Genomic DNA, 22,093 nt, shown 5'->3' with positions numbered 1-22,093 from the left:
GTAAAAAATTAGCGTATATTTAATAAACTGGACTCTTGTCACTTCTTCTTTAAAAAAAGTGCTACCTAAAATCCATATTGGTAACTTATTACTGACTTATGGTATTCGAATTCGTTGTTTTGTAACAAATAAAAAAGTTCCATATGAATTGTTTCTGGTTGTCTTTCACTTTAAAAAACGGTATTTCACATCGTTATCGTATAATATCCTTATGTCATGTAAAGTCTCTAAGTCCAATCGGATCATCCATCCATCTGGAAGACATTTGATATTGGTGAAACAAAAACTTCATATTGTGTTATGAAAGTTCAAGTAAGTCCTTGTAACTTTTGGTACTGATAACTTTTGGTAGAGAGACAACGAAGTCTCCGGTATTGTCTGAAACAACTAAATGGTTGTCAACTAAATTTTTAGATTAGTTAAAGTCAGGTTGAGAGAGGTTTATTGGACCGGTTTTGTTATTTGTCAAGTTGTATTTCACGGTCAACGTGGTTTGGTTGCATTATTTATCAAGTTTATTTCACATGGTAATTTTATTTATTATAAGAAAAGTTATATAGGAATACTTTTTAATTTTTTAGAGAGACAACGTCATCCGGTGACAAACTAGTTGCGCTTAACCCACACCAGGACCAATAAGGGCTTCAGCCCGATTGCAGGTGCGACGAAGATGCGATCTGACGATATACAAAACCGTAAACTTCCACTAATGAACTCCGAACTACACGACCACTATACGCCTTAAAGGAAAAACGTATTAAACGTTTTGACACGAGAATAGCTGAGAAGCGATTAATTAATTACAAAGCCTGTAATTAATTAGATTAATTTTTTTAATCGAGTCCCGGCCCTAATTTATATATTTATTAATTAATGACTGCATTTGCTGGACAGTATTTTACCTCAAAAGTATTACAAAATAAAGGTAACAGAATATGTGTCTAGACATGGCATTTAACCCTCAGGACAATAATAAAAAAGAAATAAGCAATTGACCTGTTCATAAAGGTACACGGGCGCCTTTGAGTAGTGGCGCAGCAGGTAGTCGAAAACCAGACACAGCCGGGCCAGGTTGAGGGGCACCGCCTTCAGCTGGGAGTCTTTGCTCTGGGCCACCTCAGTGATGGCCTGGGTGACGAGTGTCAGGACGGACCGCCGGCCGCGCTCCGACAGATTGTGGAAAAGGAGCAGCAGGAGCTGGAGGTGCTCCACGTTCAGGTCGTCTTCTACTTGCACAGAGCTCTGGATAGTATGCTGCTTCAAAGTTCCCAAAAATCTATAAGAAAAGGAAAGAACGGTAGAAATGGGTAATACATTTAATTAAATATTTGAATATATGACCTAGTATGCATTTCAACAATGACATTTTCTAGAGTTTATTCATAGTTTTGAAAAACACAGCACTTCATAAAGGGGTGTCAACTCTGTTCTCGAATATTGATGAATTATAAAATGGCTGTTACTTGGTAACGTAACAAGCATTGCCAAAGTAAAGCGATGCATTGTCTGTGAGCCCTCCACATATTAAAGTGATAGCACCTAGGGAACATCTTAAACAGTCCTTTAACATACGAGCCGGATGAGAATTGAAATGGTTGTCATACCTTTCCCAGACTTTCATGCACTCCGGAACATCTGGCTCTCCTTGCACACTTGCTTTGTGCTGCCATATGAGGAGAAGTCTAGAGAGCACCGATAGGGATTGAGGGTGAATGTAGAGCGGCCAGGGACCTTCTGAAAAGGGTGCAACACCTAACTGCTGAAGAAGGGTGCTCTGTGAATTACAAGACAAACAACAATCAGTTTGTTACAAGGAACACATCATTCGTGTAACTTACTCCCAGAGAGTTTAAATGCTGGTGGAGAGACACTGGAATAACAAAGAACTTACCTGCAGCGCCGGGGATGGAAGATCGGATGTTACCAGGGTGTGGTTGAAGTGATACAGCGCTAAAGAAAACGCTTCATCTGAAGAGCCTGAGGGGAACAAAATGCATCGTTGCCATCTATCTATTGTGGGCTAAATCCTTCATTAGCTACCAAGCCCACATTCATGATAAGCAGTCATTTTCCCACTGTACCTTTGACATCTTTGTCCACGTCCTTGATGATGCTGGCAAGTGTAGCCATGTGCTGCTCTGTAAGAGACACGCTCAGGTAGTTGCGGATAAAGTTGTTTCTGGACTTGAGCATTGAGGTGGTGATGAAGTTCAGAATGCTGGAAGCTAAACTGAGGAACTATAGGAAGAAGAAGTAGGAAGTTGTCGAGTTAAAAACGTCCATAAGCTGTTTGTTAGTAGAGATAAATCAACAGGTACACAGAATTCACTCCTCACCAGTTCTGGGTCTTTCCGGCCAGCTAAAATGTTGCCATTCTCGCTTGGATTCTGCTTACTGGGGCTCTTCAGTCTGGGAGAGGTCTCCAGAGGTGGGGGTGGTGGAGGGGGAGGGGGAGCAACTTTGTCTTTAGTTGGGGAAATTGTCTCTTCAAACCAAAGCCCCAAAATCGGTTCACTGTCATCATCTGCAGAGAAAGACAACCATTTACTTACATTTCTAAGAGTGGAGAAGAGAACAGCCCCATGACTTTCAAGATATGTGTGGAGTGGTAGTGGTGTGAGCATAAGACAAATGTAAAAAAGGGTGAAACTTGTGACACCTACAACACTGTGCAGGAGATGGACTGCAATAAATAGTGAACATTTAGTGACAACATGTTGGTGATTATCCACATAAGGAAGAAACCTACATAATATTTATTCGGAGATGTTTTAAATAATGTTCCATGCGGTCAGTGCTCCTATCCTTCCTAGATTAACCTGGAATTTAAACTAAATGCTTTTTATACGTGTGTAGTGCCAACATAATTTTATAATTTTGAACAATGGACATACAAGTGAATTAAAGTTGGGTTCTTTTCATGAATTACATATATAAGCATTAAAATAGCATGCAATGATCACAGCTATCTTTGTGTGTTAATATTAATACATGCTACTTGCAGCAGTGACAGACAGGCAATGCTAGTCAGGCTGACACTTGAAGCAAAGCACGTTTCAGAACCCTGCTGCATTATTCCATAGTAGAAATAATTTACAATGTTACAATCAACAGGAATTAAGAATTAAGTTTAAAGCACTAGCAACATGCATTAGCCACAAATAAGTATGTATTTAATATCAAATTAAAATATGATCCTTCAAACTGCCAGTCCCTCGATGTAACCTCCTTAAGGCTTATTTGACGTTTCCCACAAGTGCATTCAAGTGGCCCTCCTATAAATCATACGATTAACTATAAATCACCAGTGCTCTGTCCAGTACCCTACCCAGGAAATCCTAGACCGGCCAAATACAAGACGCTTCTTGTGGCCTGGGCTCAGAAGCGATGAGCCTTCCTCCACAGGCAGCTGCATAGAACTGACCCATTCAAAAACCAGCACTCAGCTGCTTGGCTTTGAGTCGTCCCTGACCCACTCAACACCTCTCATCCTACATAACTCAAGGACAGGAACAATTATCTCCCTTTATGTTTCCAGTGCAGGTTCTGTGTGTAATAGTGGAACCCATTCAATCTATTTTTTCACTGGATTTAAAATATATTGTAGATCTTAACTCCAGGGGTTGGTCCACTAAAGTCTCTGCTTTAACTTGTCAACCGACTGGCAACACATTGCACTCGCACACCTATCCTTACGAGTCATGGCCCCACAAGGACTTGTTTCTGGTAGCTACTAATCAATCAAATATATTTAAGCTACATTAGACATGAAAACCACCTCACGGCAACAAGAGTATTTCAAGATTATTTTCAATAAAAATGTATAAAAGTGTTTCACTTTAAATTGATATTCAAATCTGCATGCAACATAGAAAGATCATAATGTTAATGTTTCAGGTGACAGCAAGTGGTGGCAAAATGTGTTTGAGTCAAACATTTACAAGCACAACTTGAATTTATCGTGTTTGGGAATAATACCACTGTTTTGACATGGGATGTACGATATTATTGGATTCAAAAACGTGTGACTGACGAGAAATGCAATGACAAGCAAGGTGACTATGATGATCAAAGAAAAAAATTAAGATTGGATGTCATTTTTAAAACAACATTTAAATAATTTCAATTATTTACCTCAGTGATGATACATCACAATATATAGCTATCACAAACATCTGATCTGTCTGACAACTACAAGTGTGCATCGAACTTTGGCCGGATAACGCAGGGCACAGACTGGGTGACAGACAAACACATCTATCAATCATCCAATGGACCATGACTCTTTATGTGACTTGGGAGCACATCGCTTCTTTGCTCAGTGTTTGTCGTTTGTGTAAACGGATAAAGTAAGCTCTATTTTTTAATTTTCTCTGTCAAATAAAACCATTGTACAAGTTGTATTTCTAGGACACAGCTCTTGAAAGCACCTGGGAAAAGGTTGACTCAACAGAATTGCAAAACGTAGTTAGTTACTGTACATGTTCCACTTTGCCAGACAAGGTTGTGATGGGTGTGAAAACAATCATTTGCAGCCACATGTCAACACTGCTGGCATTATCCTTCAAACCACACTGAGCCACAGATGAATCTCTTTGAAAAAACATCAATTTATACTTTTCATTCCATAGAAGGGCACATTTCAAATTGAGAGCTGTTTTGCCAAAGGCTCTTCATCTGTGGCTCTGAAATTGTCTAAGCTAGTAGGGCCACAGCTCAGAGCCTACAATTGTGAGACACACAAAAACACAATGAATCTAGGACAGTGAAGTGGACACCAAGTCTTGGACCTGAGGACAGAAAACTGCTGACCTGAGACACAAGCTGCACTTGTCTTCTCCTGTCTTCTCTCTGCTGAAATAGTAGAAACTGTCAACTACACTGTTCACATTGTGTGATGAAGGGACAAAAAAAGTAATGACATTACTGTGTGTGTGAATGCATTTCCCCTCACTGCTGCCATAACCTGACTGATCCACTGGCAGCACGCCTGTTTCACTGCCTTACTGATACAGCTCAGCACTGACACTAGCTCCGAGATCAGAACACAAACATGACTCGGCTAACGGCACCTGCTTCCTGACTGACATGGAGAGAAATCTGAAGCATACCTTGAAAGCAAAACTTAAAGCTTCTAGGATATTAGCTTGTTTGTTTACTCATTTAGTGATGAGAGCATAAGTGTGCCTCCATCACACCTACAGCTACATGATGCCCTGATCATACCTTCGTTTAAAAACATTAAAATAAAAAAAGGTACGAATGTATTATATCTCTTTACAGTTAATTTTAATTCAAAAGTATTAGAGATGATTCAATAAGGAATTTTTTGCAGAGAGGATAAAGTCCCCATTCAGCAGGGACCTTTTGAGGCTGTTCCTACTGCGCAGCCATGCTTCACATCATTGGCTGTTATTATCAGGAGAAATTACATCCAAACATAACAACTGAATTTTCTCACTCCATTATGTGGCGCATCCTTTAAATGTTGATTATTAGAACATATTTGAATCAATACAGTTTGTAATCCTTGCATTATCAAATACTTCTAAATTTCAAATGTATAATGAAGTGCAGAACAATATGTGCATTGCATTGTGTCATCTGTGCCAGGATAGAAGCAACAAAGAAGTCCTGACAATAGGTATTATATGGGGAGAATGTTCAGTTTTAAGAAAGTGAAGATGCAATACTTAAATCCAAAATGAAGTACCTTGACTGCTATCTTCCTCTGTACTGCTGAAATCATCCTCGTAGTAGGTGTTTGAATCTGTAGAAGCGCTGGCATCGCTGCTGACTGAGCCTTTCCTCTGACGTTGGAGAACACAAGCCTGATGGATCCAAAACAAGAAACACTCTTAATAATGACAACCGTTTCTGATCCTTCAATTAAAGGTTTCAAATCAGATTGTATTCACACAACTGCAAGACGAGGACAGAAACAGCTGGCAAACATATATCATGTGATGGTTCTATTCCCAATATTTTGCATAACGATATCTGTTTTGTGTCTGTGTATTTTCTGTTGCACACGTCTGTCTAAATTACAGAATGTTCCAAAGGGTTTATCCTGTATTACATTGCACTGAAAGATGAAGTAAACAAACACTTGTGCAAATTACAAGTACGTAAATACCTTTTTGTAGGAAGTTGAGAGAAGTGTGAAGAGTAGATTGGTGAGGGGCACAGAGTCGATGAGCCTCTGGACCCTCTGGATGGAAGTGCTCTGTGCCATGATGTTGAGTTCGGCGGGGGGTCCGTCACTCGCCCAGCCCTGCTGCAAACACAGGTTTCAAGACATAGGACGTTACTTTTGTATCCTGTTTTTTATATTGTTTATTTCATGCTTAGATCCTTCTTTTTAATTATTATTTTAAACATAAGTTTTTAAAAATCTAACTAGACAACCGTACTAACTTATTTTTAGCATAATAATATTTGTTCTTGCCTTTCTTTTGAAGAGTTCCTTTTTAATACATTTAAGGAGTAATAAATAATGAAGTTTGACAGAATTGCAAACCTGTTTTATTTTTACTTTTGTTAACATCAAAACATGGGGCATTATGTGGCTCAAAAAACTCATAAATCATAACAGACAAACATTTTTATTTTGTTTATCCAACTTACCCGGTGCAGAGCCTCAACTTGGAGATCCTGGAAAAGTGAAGTAATGTGAAACAGCAAGAAGGAGAAATGGAAGGTGAGACCAGAGACCTAACACTCGCACCTCACACACGAAGCACCCACACACCACTCCGGGGCGGGAAGTCTTTTGTCCTTCGCCCCTCCTCCTTACACTTATGGCGTTTCGCCACCTTTGACTTGTACTTGTGGTAACCTATTTTATTGGGTACCCGCAATCAAAAAACAAATAAATTATTTTCCTCGGTGTTACAAAGTTTCACTTTACTGAACAATCTATCTAAATGAAGTCCAACTTTAAACCACGATATAAATAAATATAATAAAAAGAAATTTATTTTGGGTTTTATTTGTTGGCAAACTAAAGTCCGGGTTCCCGCGCCCCCAGCAAACCCGTCCGCGTCGGCGGCGGCGGCTGGACAATCCCCTGGACATAATACCGAAGGACCCACGATCCCGTAGGACCTAAGTTTCACATAGAGCCCGGCTCAAAGAGTTGAAAGGAAGGGGGGGGGGTGGAAATCAAAACAAATAAATCATCTTAGAACCCCGTAAAAGGGGAGTTGGAAAAGTGTACGTTTTACTGACAGGGTGGGGAAAAAAGAATGGTCTCAATTGGTCACAAACAAAAATTGATATAATGGTCCACCAGACTCTTCAACGATGCACACAACACGGAGTTGGACGGGATGAAAGACGCGATGTAGTTGGCAAAGGTCCTACGACATAGTCGGTTGAGAAAGAAATGAGTACGGCGGTGGTCACCCCGGCTACGGTGACGACAGGCGTTACCCATTAACTAAAGTAATATATGTTAAAGTAAGAATATATATACTAAACAAATATTCCCAGTTATAGTCGACCACATGCCAAGACGGTACCCATAAACCATTGATTACAAGAGATGACAGAGTTATTTGGAAAATTACGAATTTGGGGTTTGGGGTCAAAGGTAAGGTGACCACTATCTGCATTGGTACCGGAAAACCCTGTGTGACAGGGACGGACATGACCTCGGGAACTGTGGCTCCCTTCTAATGACCTATACTGGCCCGCCGAAACTCGACAGAGATACCGACCATCCACTTTTTGAGACAATCCTGTTTTACTTCAGTATGACAACACAGTCATTACTTTTTCAAAATTTAAGTCCCGTTTTTACCTTCTTATATCTACCCCCTTGTCTTTAATCGGCGAAGGAAATGTTTTTTACTTTGGTATGTCGTCACATCATGATACGACCCAACGAATTACATGGGGGACATAAATGATGTAAAACAATTTTAATAACTAATTTAAACATGTTTCAGTTTTATTTACAAATAAAAAATTGGGAAAATCATGCTCACAACGGTGGACGTACCGTGGAAAGACGTCCATCCGTCGCCGAACCGTCGACCGAGTCGGAGGTGACCCTGATTTCTCTCTTCGACTACTTTTACTGCGTCGGTGTAGAACAGGTCTTTACACACTCATAATACTTATTTTGTAAGAGGTTTTCATACGAAGTTTAGTCCTTTATTTAGACCACGAAGCAACTTTTGAAATAAGTCATTGGAAAGACAAAAGGCTGAGCGCTTCTTTGAGTCACTCAATGTCCAATATAAAGTTTGACTACTTGTTTAACAACCCCCGTCCCCTCAACGTAAGACTTACCAAAATACAACTTCAATAACGAGGAGTATATAACGTAATGTAAAAGGAAAAATCATTATACAAATAATAATCACGGAACCGTGGAATTTGTGGTGGCATATTCTTCGTAAAATTTTACGATTGTTCATGTTGTAAACACAACCGTTGTCGACCTCTACGATGCTTTTACGTAACCCTGTCGGTAGTCATCTGAGGGCGTCTCGACTCCTCTCCAACTCACGATCCTGATCTTACTAATCATAGAAGCTTTCTTTTGTGTTCCAAAGTCCAAGGAAAAACTAATTGAAATGACAAACACTTCAATTTTCATACCCGACGAGTTAATTAGCAATAAAATAGCGCTAACACCGAACGTTGCTAAATGCTTTTGTTTACATTAGCCTTTATATTGCTAAGAAAAAAATAATAATTAATAATAAGAAAAAATGAATAAGTCCGAATAATATAAAAAAACAATAACCAAAAAAGGCCAACTCAATATGAATTTCAAAATCCCATTATTTGACAATTGTTTGTATGACAAGTTTAACAAAAATCAGGTTATTTAACTACACAAAGTTGTCATTTACCTATTAGCAAAAATTATTAGCACTATAGTTAATAACTGGTTTATTAGTCTAATACTAAAAACACGGTATTGAGCTCGTCGGAATCAAAAGATTCGTTTTAGAGAAATTCTCTAACTGTACTAGTCGGGATGGTCGTAAACGGTACCACCGTTTTGTAAAAATAAACCAGACATTTAACATCAAGTTGTAAATAAAGGTCAAATGAGACCTGGTAACTGCCACCTGGTCGGAATTACAAATTGACTCACCTTATACAACTTATACAAATGGTTGTTACAACCGATTATTCAGTTGCTCAAAAGTCCAACACTGTCACTGACGTTGTACAAACAACTAGAACAAATAAACATAAATAATAATAAAACTATAATAAATAAATTTTACACCTATACTTACATATTAAATAAAATAAACAATAACCAAAAAGTCAACTAATGGGACTTGCATATTAAGTTATCAATCTTTTCAAGTTTAATAATAAACATACAACAAAATTTCATGTTATTTACCTAACAACAGTTACTTATTAGCGTAAATTATTAGCGTTAAATGGTTAATAACTGGGTTTATTTAGCTCTAATACTAAAAACGGTTATTAGCTCGTCGGGATTTAAATTCACCAGTTTTTTCCTGTAAGTAAACTACCTGGATAAAGGAATGACGTCCCGTAATAGTCTTGAAAGTCGACGAACCTCGGACCACGGAAGATTTGTCGGAGATGGACTAAGAATTGGACTCGGGGTGCCGGACCGTTCTAAATTTCGCCTTTCTCTTCCCTGGGGGACCGGCGGGACGCGCAGGACAAACTATAACCGGCGAGCGTGGGTTCCTCCCGCGCCCTAGCCGGATTGAACCCGGACCGTTTCCCATTAAATGTTTCTTTTAATTTATTCATTTTTTTAAATAATATTACAAACACCGACAGCGCCACCGAAGTAGAAAACTAGCAGTAGTCAATTCGTAGTGTAGAAAAATTTATTGACTTCCACATCACCAAGACCGTCTGTAAAGACCTTTTACATAAAAACCAAATTAATGATATAGTTATTTTTATTTATTTACGACGAAATTTCACTCTACACACCTAAGTTACTAAACAAGGAAAAAGAAAAACTAATAAAAAAAAAAAGAAGAAAGTTATCTGTGGTTCCGAAACCACACAACCAGACAACAGGACCGTTTTGGTAACGGTANTTATTGCCCCGAGCTCTGCTGTCTGCCCGTTTGTGTCCCCCCCAAGTTTCAAATTTGTTTATTATTTTTTTTTAACCGCAAGCCGTTACCGTCACGGGAGAAGGACACACACAGCCTGCCCAGGTGGACGCGCAAGAACGCGACAACGAACATAGCGTGCGCATTCTAAAAATAGCTCACAGATGGAGCAGGTACCGCGGTTTTGAACTACAGTATTGAGATGTGAGTTGGTTTATTCAGTAAATTAGCTCAGGATAATTGGATGTTCTGTCTACACCTGTTGATGTGAGGCTAATGCAGGACTTGCTAGCTTGATGCTACTGGCATTTAGCGGCAGTGACTCAACAAATTGCCTCTAAAAATGTATCGTCAGCAATGTATGACAAGCAGACTGCTTGTTTAATGTTAGACTCACACCAATAGCTCAATATGATCATAACACGATTGCTTTCATATCAGAGATCAGATGAGGTGGAGCTGCCTCCAGCAATAGAGGATGAGGCAGAGAGAAGCAGCAGCAGCAGCAGCACAGGGTTGCAGCAGGTATGTTATATTCTCTAGTCAGGTGATTTAAATGTATCAATGAAAGGAAGAAGTGTAGGCTACATGATAAGAAGGGAATACAGTTTGAATAAAATTAATACAGCCAGTGTAACACTACTGTATTACTTTTTAATGTACAAATACTTTGTTACTGCACAATATCAATAACAATAATCCACAGCTCCTCTCTGCTCCAGAGGATACACAAGAAATTTGGGCGCCGCAGCCATTTTTTTTTCATAGCAACACCCTGCCAGGGGCAGTAAACCTAGGGGAAACACTGAATATCTTAAGTGCTTTGACAAAAAATCCATTAAAAATGTCATCTGTGGAAGCCGTAGTACTGTAAAAAGCATGACCAATCATTTTAGCCGGCCCGGCTAAAATAACTGGATGGCCTACCTGCCTGTCAGCCTTCCATCTGTGCACAAACTTATCTCGTGCCCTCATTGGTCATGTGCGCGTTCGTATGTGTTGGAGGAGGGGCTCTGTAAGGAAGTGGCAGATTTTTTCCGGCTGTGTATTTTCAAATTCTAGCGCACTCGAGCTGGTTTCTCCGAAATTACTTACCCCACCTTTAAGGATATCAAATGTGCTTCAGCACTTAAAGACTAGATTCAAAGAAAAAAATACTTACCGAGTTCCTGTAAGCTAGACACATTCTGAGAGACAAAGGCATTTTTCATTTTGGCCTGAATAGCTTGTTCTGTGGTTTGGTCATCGCAATCACTCTCAGCCTATAATTAGAGAGAGAGGAAAACAAAACACTGATGATTAATCAGGAGGCAAATTATATTACATACATACAACATATATCGTAAAAAAAAACAGTTTATTTTCAGTAAGAAGGTTGGTTAACTCAATCAAGTTGTCATTAGTAGCTGAGAGTGGAGCAGGCGATAGGACGGCTGCTCTGCAACACTTGCCTGCATGTGTGATGCTGAAGGGGAGGCCAAGATGGTGGTAAGGTCCGGGTTAAAAACTGAAGTCAGTTGATTAAAGAAGTTCATTTGCACTTCTTTTTGACGAAGCTCTGGGTTCACAGCACTGGGCAACTCCTTCTGATCTTCCACTATTAAATGAACAAAAAGGACAGTTCTTGTCAATCAAAAGCATGAATAAATCATTTTACTAACAGTAGTAATGTATCATTATTAGCTTAGTATTGCTTCATTTTGATCCTTCCCTAAAAAGGGACACTTACCATCTGAAAGGGTCTTTACGGTTTGAGGCAACTTGGCAGATTTCATCATAGCAGTAAAAGTAATGATTTCTGTGCGATCCAGTCTGCTGCAGCCAGTGCAAAGTCCTTTTATCAGAAGAATCAGGTGTTTCTGAAGAACAAAAAGCAACGTATTTTTAAATTTAACATGTGGGTTTATATAGTTAATAAAAGTGAAAACTGACACACATCGACCATAAGTAGAATGCAGTTTTTTCCCTTACCTGTGATACCGCACATGCCTCATCTGGGTTCTCCAAGCGCAGCAAAGAGAATTCAATCAATACTTTGCATGCTGCAGCAACCGACAGCAGCTGATTTCTCGGTACTAGGGAGATAGAAAATAAATGATTTGCTGGTTGTACAAAATACAACTGGTAGCATTTGAATATAGTGCCTGACATAAGTAGCAATATCTATCACAATAGAGAAATAAAATATACTTACTTTGACCACATACTGTGGTGATATAGTGTGCAGAGAGTGCCACGAATGATGAGTAGAACGGCTCATACTGTTTGTCGTGGTGAAGGATGTCTGATTCACTGCAAATGACAAGTGAAATATCTCATTAAACTCTCATATTTTGTTTCTGCATTCTAAATCACATATTTCCAGAAAAATGGGGAGCAGTCTTTGTTGGTGGACCTGGACAGCTAGGGACCCACCTGTGTTAGCATCAATCGTTCACAGGGACATGTTCTTTCCTTATCTATATATTAATCTTTTTCAAACAGCCTTCTACAGCGTCCAGAACATCAAAGTATTCAAGTGACAGCACAAATGTTCCATTAAATGCATGTTCTTAGTATCCACAATCACATATACAGACATCGATCTACATGCTAACATCTAGTTAGTAAAACCCTCATAGAACTAAATCTAAAACACATTTCTTAAAAACTCTCAGAAAGTGGAATAACATGGAGGGTGTGCTGGAGATGCCACACCACTGATGCTGACAACTAAACTTCCAGTTTAAAACACCAACAATTATGTTACACATTTTAAAAACAACTATTAGGCATAATCTGAATTCCATGCTCACAATGTAGAAAATACTTGCAATGGTGACACATAGCTGTAATTGTGTTTTAAACGTTATATACTATAGTGTACTGTAAGCATTTCAATAGATAATTTACCGTTTTTCAAACCCAAACCAGAGTTTCATTCGAAAACGAAACTTAAATCCTTGTTAGCAGTATTTGCAGGGTTGTTGTTGCTTTGGAAAATGAAACCAATAAAAATACCAGGAAGCTCTTAATTTGAATGCAGTGTCATCAGCTGATGGCACCACTAAAAAAGCCATACTATTCACTGTGTTGGTACTACTGATATGTTATTCACTCCATGGTGACGAAGAAAGTGGGGTAGTTTGCCAGACGAAATGTGCACATACAAGAGCGTACGTCTAGTTTTACTTCAAATATACGTTCCCCTGCTTGACAGACCCTGCACCAGCTTCATTGTAGTTTCAGCTACACGGTTTATTACCAAGCAGCAATGTCGCCAAGTTATAGTTTTATTGAAAAATACATTAACGGCGACCCATCACCACCTTATCAAACATAAGTGGAGTACATGGTCCACGCCTACTTCCAGCCCAGCCACACAGCAGATAGCGTTTAACACTGGCAACCTTTATTAGTTAATGTATAAATTGCATGTTGACATGCACAAAGCATACTTGGTATTGCAAGCTGAGCATACAACACAAACCAAATAAAGCCAACGTAACTTAGCTGACGCAGTAAAATATTACTGTGGCTATTTCAACGTTCGTTTGGAAGGCCCCTTAGGTAGCTTGCTGGCTAATGTTTGTGTTAGCTAGCTAATGATGAAGCAGATTTTCAAAACCTTACACTGCGAAGCCAAATGACGACTGCGCTTCTTTAATGTCCCATTAAAGACTGAGATACACCAGCCATTGGCCCAGCTTTGTTTCAAACTGTTTATGCATTACCAGCCAGTAGGAGCTTAATAGCAATTTGAGTACGTGAGCTAACGTTAGCATATTCGATGCCAGTACAAGTTAAGCTCAAGTAGCGTGTTAGCTGCTAAAGCTAGCTAAACTGGTAACGTTTCCCATCGAACTGTACCAAACAAGCTAAGTTAGCATGTTAGCCAGCCAGATCTCTCATGGGTGGACATGGGTAGAATTTGAACAAATAGAGACCCGCAGCTAATTGACATGTAACCAGTTACCTGTTGATGATAGACCCGATAAGCTGAGGTAGCTCCTTCGTTTCAAAAGCGGTGTACGAGGCTGATAAAAGCGGCCGTACTGCCGCTGTCCATTCGTGTTCCCCTTCTCCTCCGCTCGACGCCATCTTGAAATCCCATGTAAAAACTAGATGCTGGTAGAAGACACCGTGAAAGTAAATCAGAGGGGGCGCTGTCAACTGTCAGCCCAACATCCCATCCAAACATTTACACAGAGTGTATACGAAACAGTTTTTAATCCCACTATTAATAAAGGTGTATAATACTATTAATAGAAGCTTCCAAATATACACAGTATAATTAAATATTGCCTTTATCCATATACAAATCACGCACATGTAATTCATTTGTTCCCATTGAACTACTCTACAGTGTTCTTTTTATTATTTTATTGTTTGATTTAAGTAATGGATATTTGAGCATCATTACACATGTCTATTAAATGTGTTTTTTTTATCATATGCAATAATCAATTTGAAGACAGCACCTTTTTAAAAAAATTGCACATTTGTTTCTGCAATTTATTCTGTTATATATAAGTTGCATTGATCACAGAAGTAAAAATCAATGCCAGTTTGTGTCTGCAAACTACCTTTTATTTTGAACCATAAGGGAGTTAAGTGTTAACAGATTAATACATTGAACTATGCAATTCAACTATATGCTCCACTTCCATGTATGATCAAAGTGACAAGGCAGTTCCTTGAACTTGGCATTTTAAATAAATTGCAATTAATTAATAAAACAATTTTTTAAACGTATTTATTTAGTACCATTGCAAAGACAATCTCTATTTATTCAACATATATAATGAATGTGAGTATTAGGTCAACTTAATGTATTTTGGTGTCTGCAAAAGTAAGTGACAGTACTTCCACCATTTTTGTAGAATGAGAATATCAGATGAAATGTAAACATGTTCATTGGGTTCATGGTCACTGGCTGCCATGGATATATAATATGAGGTCACTGCATTACATGTATTGAAGCGAAGCTGTGTACCATCCGCCCTGCAGGGGGCAGCACGTCTCAGGCACCAGACTTGAAGGAAGCCAGTCCACTTCCGATTTCCTCGTTTTGCTCCCCCTCTTGAAGAGCAAGCTAATGCTATTGCTGCAATGGCAAAGCTAATTTGGTTGTGCCTGAATTTTGTCATATTATGCAGCACTGTCGGGGCTGTGTTTGAGGATCAAGTAGGGAAATTTGACTGGTAAGAGGAGTCTACAAAATAATCAAATATGTGTGCTATTTTGAGCCATGTTTTAATGAAAAAATGCTAATGCTATCACCTGTCACAGCCACAAGCTGCGACCCGGCTTGTTTAGGGTGGACTTTGTGTGAGAGAAAGGCCCTTTTAAAAAAAATCATACGATACATGTTATTTACCAGCTGCAGATGCTGTGGGCTCTTTCACAATTTGTGACTAGTAATTCTGAGCTCCAGTAAGCTAAATTACTTATAGTGAATGTGTTAGATATTGATCTCTATGCATTTGAAAAGCTTTGAATCAATCTGATAATAACCATTATAAAGTCCAACAAAAAGTCCTTTCTTCTTTTCTTTCCTTTCCTTCGTAAATCCAATGGGATTTGATCAATTTTGGGACTCAACCTTTGCTTTTACATATTATTTGTATCTATAGTGTTGACCTTCTGACTGGTTGTTTTCTGTCTTTTGATTTCCAGGAGGCAGCAGTATGTCGGCAAGGTTCTTTTTTCTAATTTTGACGCACAGTCGCAGTCATCCAAAAAGGTTATCGTGGCAACAGAGAACAATGTTTTTGCTTCCCTTAACATCAGGACTGGAGAACTCTGTGAGTATTTTGTATTTGCAACTGAAAAGTGCATAAAGACCACCCGCCTCTCAGTTGAAATGCCTTGTGTTCTTATATTAATACCAGTTAATTGTCTGTTACAGTCTGGCGACATGTAGATGCGATTGGGCCGGAGGGAAAAATCGACGCTCTTCTGCACCATGGACAAGGTGATTTTGTCTTAGCGCTTAAGCCTACAGAGCATTTTGTTCTGCAATTGAAAGCAAATAACAAATGTAACTGTTTCCTGTCTCCTAGATGCGTTGCTGGTTGTTGGTGATGGCCGTCTGCTGCGCTCCTGGGAGATAAATATTGGTGGTTTGAACTGGGAGATTGTGCTGGATTCTGGCAGGTGATTACCTCCTTGATTTTCACTTGTTAGGTCTACAAATGGTCTTTGATCGATCAGATGATAACTGCTTTTGTTCTGCATTTTAGTTTCCAGTCGGCTTGTTTAATTGGACAGCAAGACATCGTGAAGCACGTGGCTGTTTTAAAGAAAACTGCCATCTCTCTCCATTACCTCTCTAATGGTCATCAAAAATGGATAGAAAATCTACCAGAAAGGCAAGTGGACCTGTTTCTTTCTAATGTGGTTGGTTCAAGCATATGAATACAAGCATTAACAATAACATGATGCAGAACATCAAAAATTGTAGTATTTCAGCAGTAGAAGTATCTTGTATAAACAAGCAAAATATATTTGCATTATAAAAATGTTTAAACTGACGGTCTTTCTTTCTATCCAAACAGTGAAACCGTGGATTACCAGTCTGTGTATTCTGGTGGAAATGGTGAGGTGTATGTCCTGGGAATCGTTCCCCATTCCCACATTGCAATTGTTGTTTACAGTTTGGATGACGGAGAGATAATCAGACAGGTAATCTTGATTTATACAGTAGTTACAGTATATAAATGTTTCGTAGAAATGATAGAATTATTTTTATAATACTTAGAGGAAATAAATAAAACACACTTTTTTGGAATGCTACAAGGGAAGCTGTACTGTTGCAAAATGCTTAATAAAGTCCCCTTTTCTGACATCTTTGCTTGTGTTGTCTCCAGTTCTCAGTGGAAGCTCCGTGGCTGTCTAACATACAGGCCAGCTGTGCAGTGATCGGCGAGGGCATGTTGACGTGCGCGGACTCTGCCACTGTATCCCTGTACATGCTGGACTTGGAATCACAGACAGAGATGAGCCAGATCCCCTTGCAGGTAACTACAAGAAAATAAACGTTCTATACTAGAATTACCATGCTTTTCCTTTTCTCTGGTTAGGATAGGACTCCATTCATCTCTAACTTCTCTGTATATCTCCACCGACACAATGGAACCGTCTCTGTTTACATATACTTGTTTTTCTCTTCTTCTAGTCACTGGGACTTGAAGTCACTCCTGGTTTCCAGCCAGTACTGAGGTCCACTCAGCCCAACGCAGCTCGTCCTCCGCTGTCTGAGTTCTTCCTTCAAGTTGGGCCAGAACAACACCTGCTCCTCCAGCTCAACGACGGTCAGATAGTTACTCTGAGGGATTTCAATCCTGTAAGTAACTGTTTCTCTACCTTGCACTTCTCTCGTGCATGATTAGGTTTCTGACAATTATAATCCTGACCACTTAGATATATATTTTATTTTCCAGGGCTGATATTAGTTTTCTATAGCCAGTTAGATGGCAAGAGATAAACGTATGGCAACAAACAGATATACACAGTACACAAAAACTTCATGTATATTTTTTCTTAGTTTTTGACAACATTTGCCAGACGAAATGTTTTTTTCCCATTTTTTTTTGAGACCAAATGTTGTATAATGTTAGAAAACTGCCAGGCTGTCTGTGAAGCCGAAGTCCCAGTTTTGTATGTCTTACTGTCCTTCTTGTTGAGCATTGATGCCATTGTTTTTGGTTTATTATATAAAAAATGGGCAGATCTCAATGGGACTTTCTGATGTAATACAATTTGTTAATCTAAGAAACAGTGGTAAAGTGTTGTTGACTATTTTGTCATGATTCCCAGGCCTTGTTGGTTTCATTTGCCACCACTGGAGAGAAGACTATTGCTGCTGTCATGTCACCCAAGAATACAACTGTGAGTAATTGTGAAATCATACATTCAGACTTCTTAAGCATCGGGTTTACCATCTATCTACTATTGGCAAACTATGGTTTGAATATCAGCGGGTTTACTAAAGTCTTATTTATCTCTTTGTGTGCTTGATGCAAGTGTTATAACTTTCAAATTCAGAATCCCTTTATTCCTCCCACAGCAGGGAAATAAAATGTTCTGTTAATTTTGACAAACCAATGTGTGTTGGCCTAAAACTAAGAAGTATTTTATTATTCATGCGAGTATCTTCTTTCTTCCACACAGGCTTGCAGTGTTAACCTGTTCAGTGCAGAAACAGGGCGCAGACTTCTGGACACAACACTGATTTTTCCTTTGGATCCCAATGGTGGCAAACCTGAGGAGGTGAGTCAGCAATTGAATCTTGGTGAATCTCCAGTGTCTTTTACATCCGAGTGATCAATTAATTGAAGATCCATGTTTCCTTCACCGGAATTTCAATCTGATTAAACATGAAGTGCTTTTCTTTTTATAATTCAAAACATTTTTGTTCTTTTTGTTTCAGCTGTATGTACAAGCATTCCTTAAGAAAGACGACTCTGTTGGCTACAGGGTCATGGTGCAGACAGAAGACCACACACTCACTTTCATTCAGCAGCCAGGTATGGATATTAAAACCATGAAGCTTTGTTAGTGTTAATACAAAAACTGCCAACAAATGTTACCTGAGGTGTTTACATGCACAGGTGTCGGCCAAGGTGTGTTTTTAGATTCTACCACTAAGAGGCACCAAAGTCTGAACAATTTCGAATTCCTGCTCGTAGTTAAAAAATAATCTGACCTTTTTTTCACGTTGTTGTTTGGCCAGACCCCACAAAAACTCATATCTTGACATTTAGCTTTTTAATATGTATAAGAAAGAAGGAATTGCTCTTCGATACAGCTGTTGTCAGGAGCTGGGTTATATAGTTTGTAACGAGTCTGCCCTTCATTGTGTTTACTGTTGAGATCAATTATTTAATTTTTCCAATAATAAAAAGAGACTGGTAAATCCATACTTTAACTCCTGATAGCATGAGGGACAATTATACTTCTTAATCATCATAAATACCGGCAACATCCAGCCGTCAGTCAGTTTTCATAATGTACGCACAAACAGGAGGCGAAAGAAAATGTGTCGTAATTGACGGAAAGCGTCAACGCAAACGGCATACAGCGGCAGGGTGTGTAAAGTAGAATGAATGATTGCAGAACAATAAGGAGTGTTGTTTTCCAGGGCGTGTGATGTGGACCAGAGAGGAGGCCCTGTCAGATGTGGTGACAATGGAAATGGTGGATCTGCCTCTCACTGGAACGCAGGCAGAGCTGGAGGGCGAGTTTGGCAAAAAGGCTGGTAAATGTCAACCCAGAACCCCTTCATATTTACTCCTCCTGATGTACCGCTTTAAGTACTAATCTCTGCCAGTATTTTATTTTTTTAAGTTTTCACTGCAGTAATTCTTCAAATGTTTTCCATGTCCCAGAAGCTTATGGCAGCTTTGCAATTCCTAATCTGAGGGATTTCATGCCTAGTTGGTTTATCATTTTGAGATTTTCCACTCCTTTTAGAACTAAATAATTGAATCCACTGAATTGTTGCTTTTACTTTTTCCTCCCTTCAACTGCTCTGCACCTGCCATTAATAATCCATGTTGTAGTTTTGTCGCTACAGGCTTGCTGGCCTGGTAAACACAGATCTCTCTGGTGTGTTCACTTGGTTGCTATTTGCTTCATTTTCTTTTGTCTTTGTCCTGTTTCTATCGCTTCGCTTGGATTCAGCTATTCAAGGTAACACACCCAACTGCTTTTCTAAAATAAAATGTATTAATGGCTTTTGTTTGACTATTGTTGACTGAAAACACCTCTCCATATCTTCTGAGCATTTATTTTAATCATATACTATTTCTACAAAACCAGATTGTTTTATTAATGATGTGAGAAATAAGCTGCTTAACTTTTATTTTACAGTATTTTAGTGTTATATTGAGCTACAAACTACTGTTATTGTAATGAAATTCACCTGTGCTTTGCTTGCAATAACAATACAACAACAAGTCAAGTTGTAATTTTCCATCCACTGACAGTCATTAATCAGCGTCCTTTCTCTCTCTAATTCGTCTAGACGGCCTGTTTTCCATGGTGCTCAAGCGGCTCTCCTCTCAGCTCATCCTGCTGCAGGCGTGGATCAGCCACCTCTGGAAGCTCTTCTACGATGCGCGCAAGCCTCGCAGTCAAGTCAAAAACGAAGTGACCATTGAGAACCTCTCCAGAGACGAGTTCAACCTGCAGAAGATGATGGTCATGGTTACTGCATCAGGGAAGGTACAGGACTAAAGCTTTGACGCAGTTACTATGATTCAGAAGAGATGAAGTGTGCTGCACATTTGTTGTCAAGCCAAGATTATTGCGTCTATGGTCAGGCATGCCTAAAGTGAAATCAAACAATAATAAAAGGACTCGATCAGGCTTTTCTTAAACACTAATGTTTTCCCTTTTGCTGTTTTCTGTGAAGCTTTTCGGGATTGACAGCAAGACCGGCACTATTGTATGGAGGCACTACTTGGACAACATCCCAGCTAATGCAGCTTTCAAACTGATGGTGCAACGGACCACTGCACACTTCCCTCATCCGCCTCAGTGCACTCTGCTCATCAAAGACAAGGTATCTAATAACAAAAGCTCTGTGGGTAAATCATATTATCTTGTCGGAGAAAAATAAACAAATAAAGCAAATTACCTCACTGTGAAGTTGGCAGATCCTTGCTTACTTTTGTACCTTGGTGAGACGTCAACAGATATCACTTTACATTTCTACTGAGCATGCATTATACCAGGAAAAATCTAAGTGGGTTTTTAGGCAGGCAAAAGCTGAATACTGTTTTGTGTATTTATTTATGGCATTTTCTTCTATTTTCTTCCATCAGGACACAGGCCTGGCCACACTCCATGTATTTAATCCCATCTTTGGGAAGAAGAGTCACGTCACCCCCCCTGCTATGCCTCAGCCGATCCTCCAGTCCCTCATGCTGCCTGTCATGGACCAGGATTACGCTAAGGTCCTGCTCCTCGTTGATGACCAGTACAAGGTGAGTGGCAGACTCTGAACCTCCTTACTCGCCAGATCAACATCAAAGATACAGACATTGTTCAACAAGTGACTTTGTTCATTTCTTCCCCAGGTCTCTGCTTTCCCCTCTACCAAGAACGTCCTGCAGCAGCTCCAGGAGATAGCCTCAACCATTTTCTTTTACCTTGTTGACTCCAGCCAGGGAAGACTTTCTGGCTACAGGCTGCGAACGGCAAGTCAAGCCTTTGTTTTTATTGCTAAATGATTTCATTGTTTTTTCACATGAAGATTCAGGGGTTTTGGACATGTTTTTTAAAAAGCATCCAGCCACCACTAGCCTTCAGCTTTTGGCTTCCATATTTTCATTGGTAATAATTGCATTGATAACTTTACTCTTTATTTTGGTAATGAAACATGTTCAAAACGCTTAATTCATTAATTGTAATAAATCATATATTTAGAGTTTGAAGATATATAGCACTAAAATATATTCTGAATATTTCGAATATGTATGAACCATGAGATTTCTACCTAAATCACAGATGAATGGCAAAAGTAATACATCTTTTGTATTTATGTTTCGCTCTCAGGACTTGTCGACCGAGCTGATCTGGGAGGTGGTGGTCCCAACAGAGGTGCAGAAGATTGTGTCGGTCAAAGGGAAGAGGCCCAACGAGCACGTGCACTCCCAGGGCCGAGTAATGGGAGACCGTAGTGTCCTCTATAAGGTACAATGACTTCCCCTGAAAACTCACTTGTGGTTTGGAAGAAGTGTTGAGAGGGTTTGAAAATGAGTCACTCCTTGTCGTTTGACATAGACTGAAAACTCATCTTTCCTAGAAATACTGCACCTCGTGTCACTTTTTCCCTGGTGAATCATATCCTCTCCCCACCACTGACTGAGTAACAATAACACATCTTGTGTTTTGGTGCTTAACCTCCCTTCTTTAGTTCCTGCCTGATCTATGAAATGAACAATACGAAACTCTAAAGCTCTGTCACAGGTTAATGCAACTGCAAGGTTCATTACAACCCGCAATACTCAACATGTCTGTGACAC

The 22,093-nt window shown here is 39.4% G+C and overlaps 3 protein-coding genes across 4 annotated transcripts in view; 2 read left to right on the top strand and 1 right to left on the bottom strand.

Annotated features, from left to right (window-relative positions):
• The window catches only part of ubr4 (ubiquitin protein ligase E3 component n-recognin 4), a 64,827-nt gene extending 50,665 nt beyond the window's left edge, over positions 1 to 14,162 (bottom strand). Inside the window, 15 exon segments of the mRNA XM_010770817.1 lie at positions 997 to 1,276; positions 1,605 to 1,774; positions 1,892 to 1,977; positions 2,082 to 2,238; positions 2,337 to 2,524; positions 5,714 to 5,831; positions 6,137 to 6,277; positions 6,628 to 6,714; positions 11,175 to 11,179; positions 11,242 to 11,341; positions 11,531 to 11,676; positions 11,809 to 11,938; positions 12,051 to 12,154; positions 12,274 to 12,371; positions 14,035 to 14,162. Of these exon segments, the coding sequence (XP_010769119.1) occupies positions 997 to 1,276; positions 1,605 to 1,774; positions 1,892 to 1,977; positions 2,082 to 2,238; positions 2,337 to 2,524; positions 5,714 to 5,831; positions 6,137 to 6,277; positions 6,628 to 6,714; positions 11,175 to 11,179; positions 11,242 to 11,341; positions 11,531 to 11,676; positions 11,809 to 11,938; positions 12,051 to 12,154; positions 12,274 to 12,371; positions 14,035 to 14,159 (1,935 nt within the window). The 5' untranslated portion in view covers positions 14,160 to 14,162.
• LOC104945183 (solute carrier family 2, facilitated glucose transporter member 1) overlaps positions 1 to 22,093 on the top strand; it is a 653,665-nt gene that overhangs the window by 75,706 nt on the left and 555,866 nt on the right. The gene's annotated exons all lie outside the window — the stretch shown is intronic.
• Positions 15,111 to 21,794, top strand: emc1 (ER membrane protein complex subunit 1). Of its 2 annotated transcripts, XM_010770791.1 has the most exons (18): positions 15,111 to 15,262; positions 15,738 to 15,865; positions 15,970 to 16,035; positions 16,124 to 16,217; positions 16,304 to 16,432; positions 16,619 to 16,745; positions 16,931 to 17,080; positions 17,239 to 17,406; positions 17,880 to 17,951; positions 18,234 to 18,332; positions 18,493 to 18,589; positions 19,204 to 19,320; positions 19,746 to 19,754; positions 20,089 to 20,288; positions 20,479 to 20,628; positions 20,891 to 21,052; positions 21,146 to 21,265; positions 21,624 to 21,794. In XM_010770791.1, exons 1-18 carry the CDS (start codon positions 15,171 to 15,173, stop codon positions 21,768 to 21,770), a joined length of 2,127 nt encoding a protein of 708 aa, XP_010769093.1. In that variant the 5' UTR covers positions 15,111 to 15,170; the 3' UTR covers positions 21,771 to 21,794. The 2 variants fall into 2 exon arrangements, with proteins under 2 accessions (XP_010769093.1, XP_010769094.1); XM_010770792.1 differs by lacking the exon at positions 19,746 to 19,754.

Source organism: Notothenia coriiceps, unplaced genomic scaffold (assembly GCF_000735185.1).
Source record: "Notothenia coriiceps isolate Sejong01 unplaced genomic scaffold, NC01 NC01_scaffold00009245, whole genome shotgun sequence".
NCBI classification, from domain to species: Eukaryota; Metazoa; Chordata; class Actinopteri; order Perciformes; family Nototheniidae; genus Notothenia; species Notothenia coriiceps.
The sequence above is the reverse complement of the archived record's forward strand: the minus strand, read 5'-3'. Positions and strand labels throughout refer to the sequence as shown.

What these genes read in the sequence shown, in the direction of transcription:
- emc1 (XM_010770791.1), top strand. Translation starts at nt 15,171, where the DNA reads ATGGCAAAGCTAATTTGGTTGTGCCTGAATTTTGTCATATTATGCAGC. An exon ending in ATAGAAAATCTACCAGAAAG is followed by an intron (nt 16,433 to 16,618) that starts GCAAGTGGACCT and finishes CTATCCAAACAG; the next exon opens with TGAAACCGTGGATTACCAGT. An exon ending in ACGGAGAGATAATCAGACAG is followed by an intron (nt 16,746 to 16,930) that starts GTAATCTTGATT and finishes TGTTGTCTCCAG; the next exon opens with TTCTCAGTGGAAGCTCCGTG.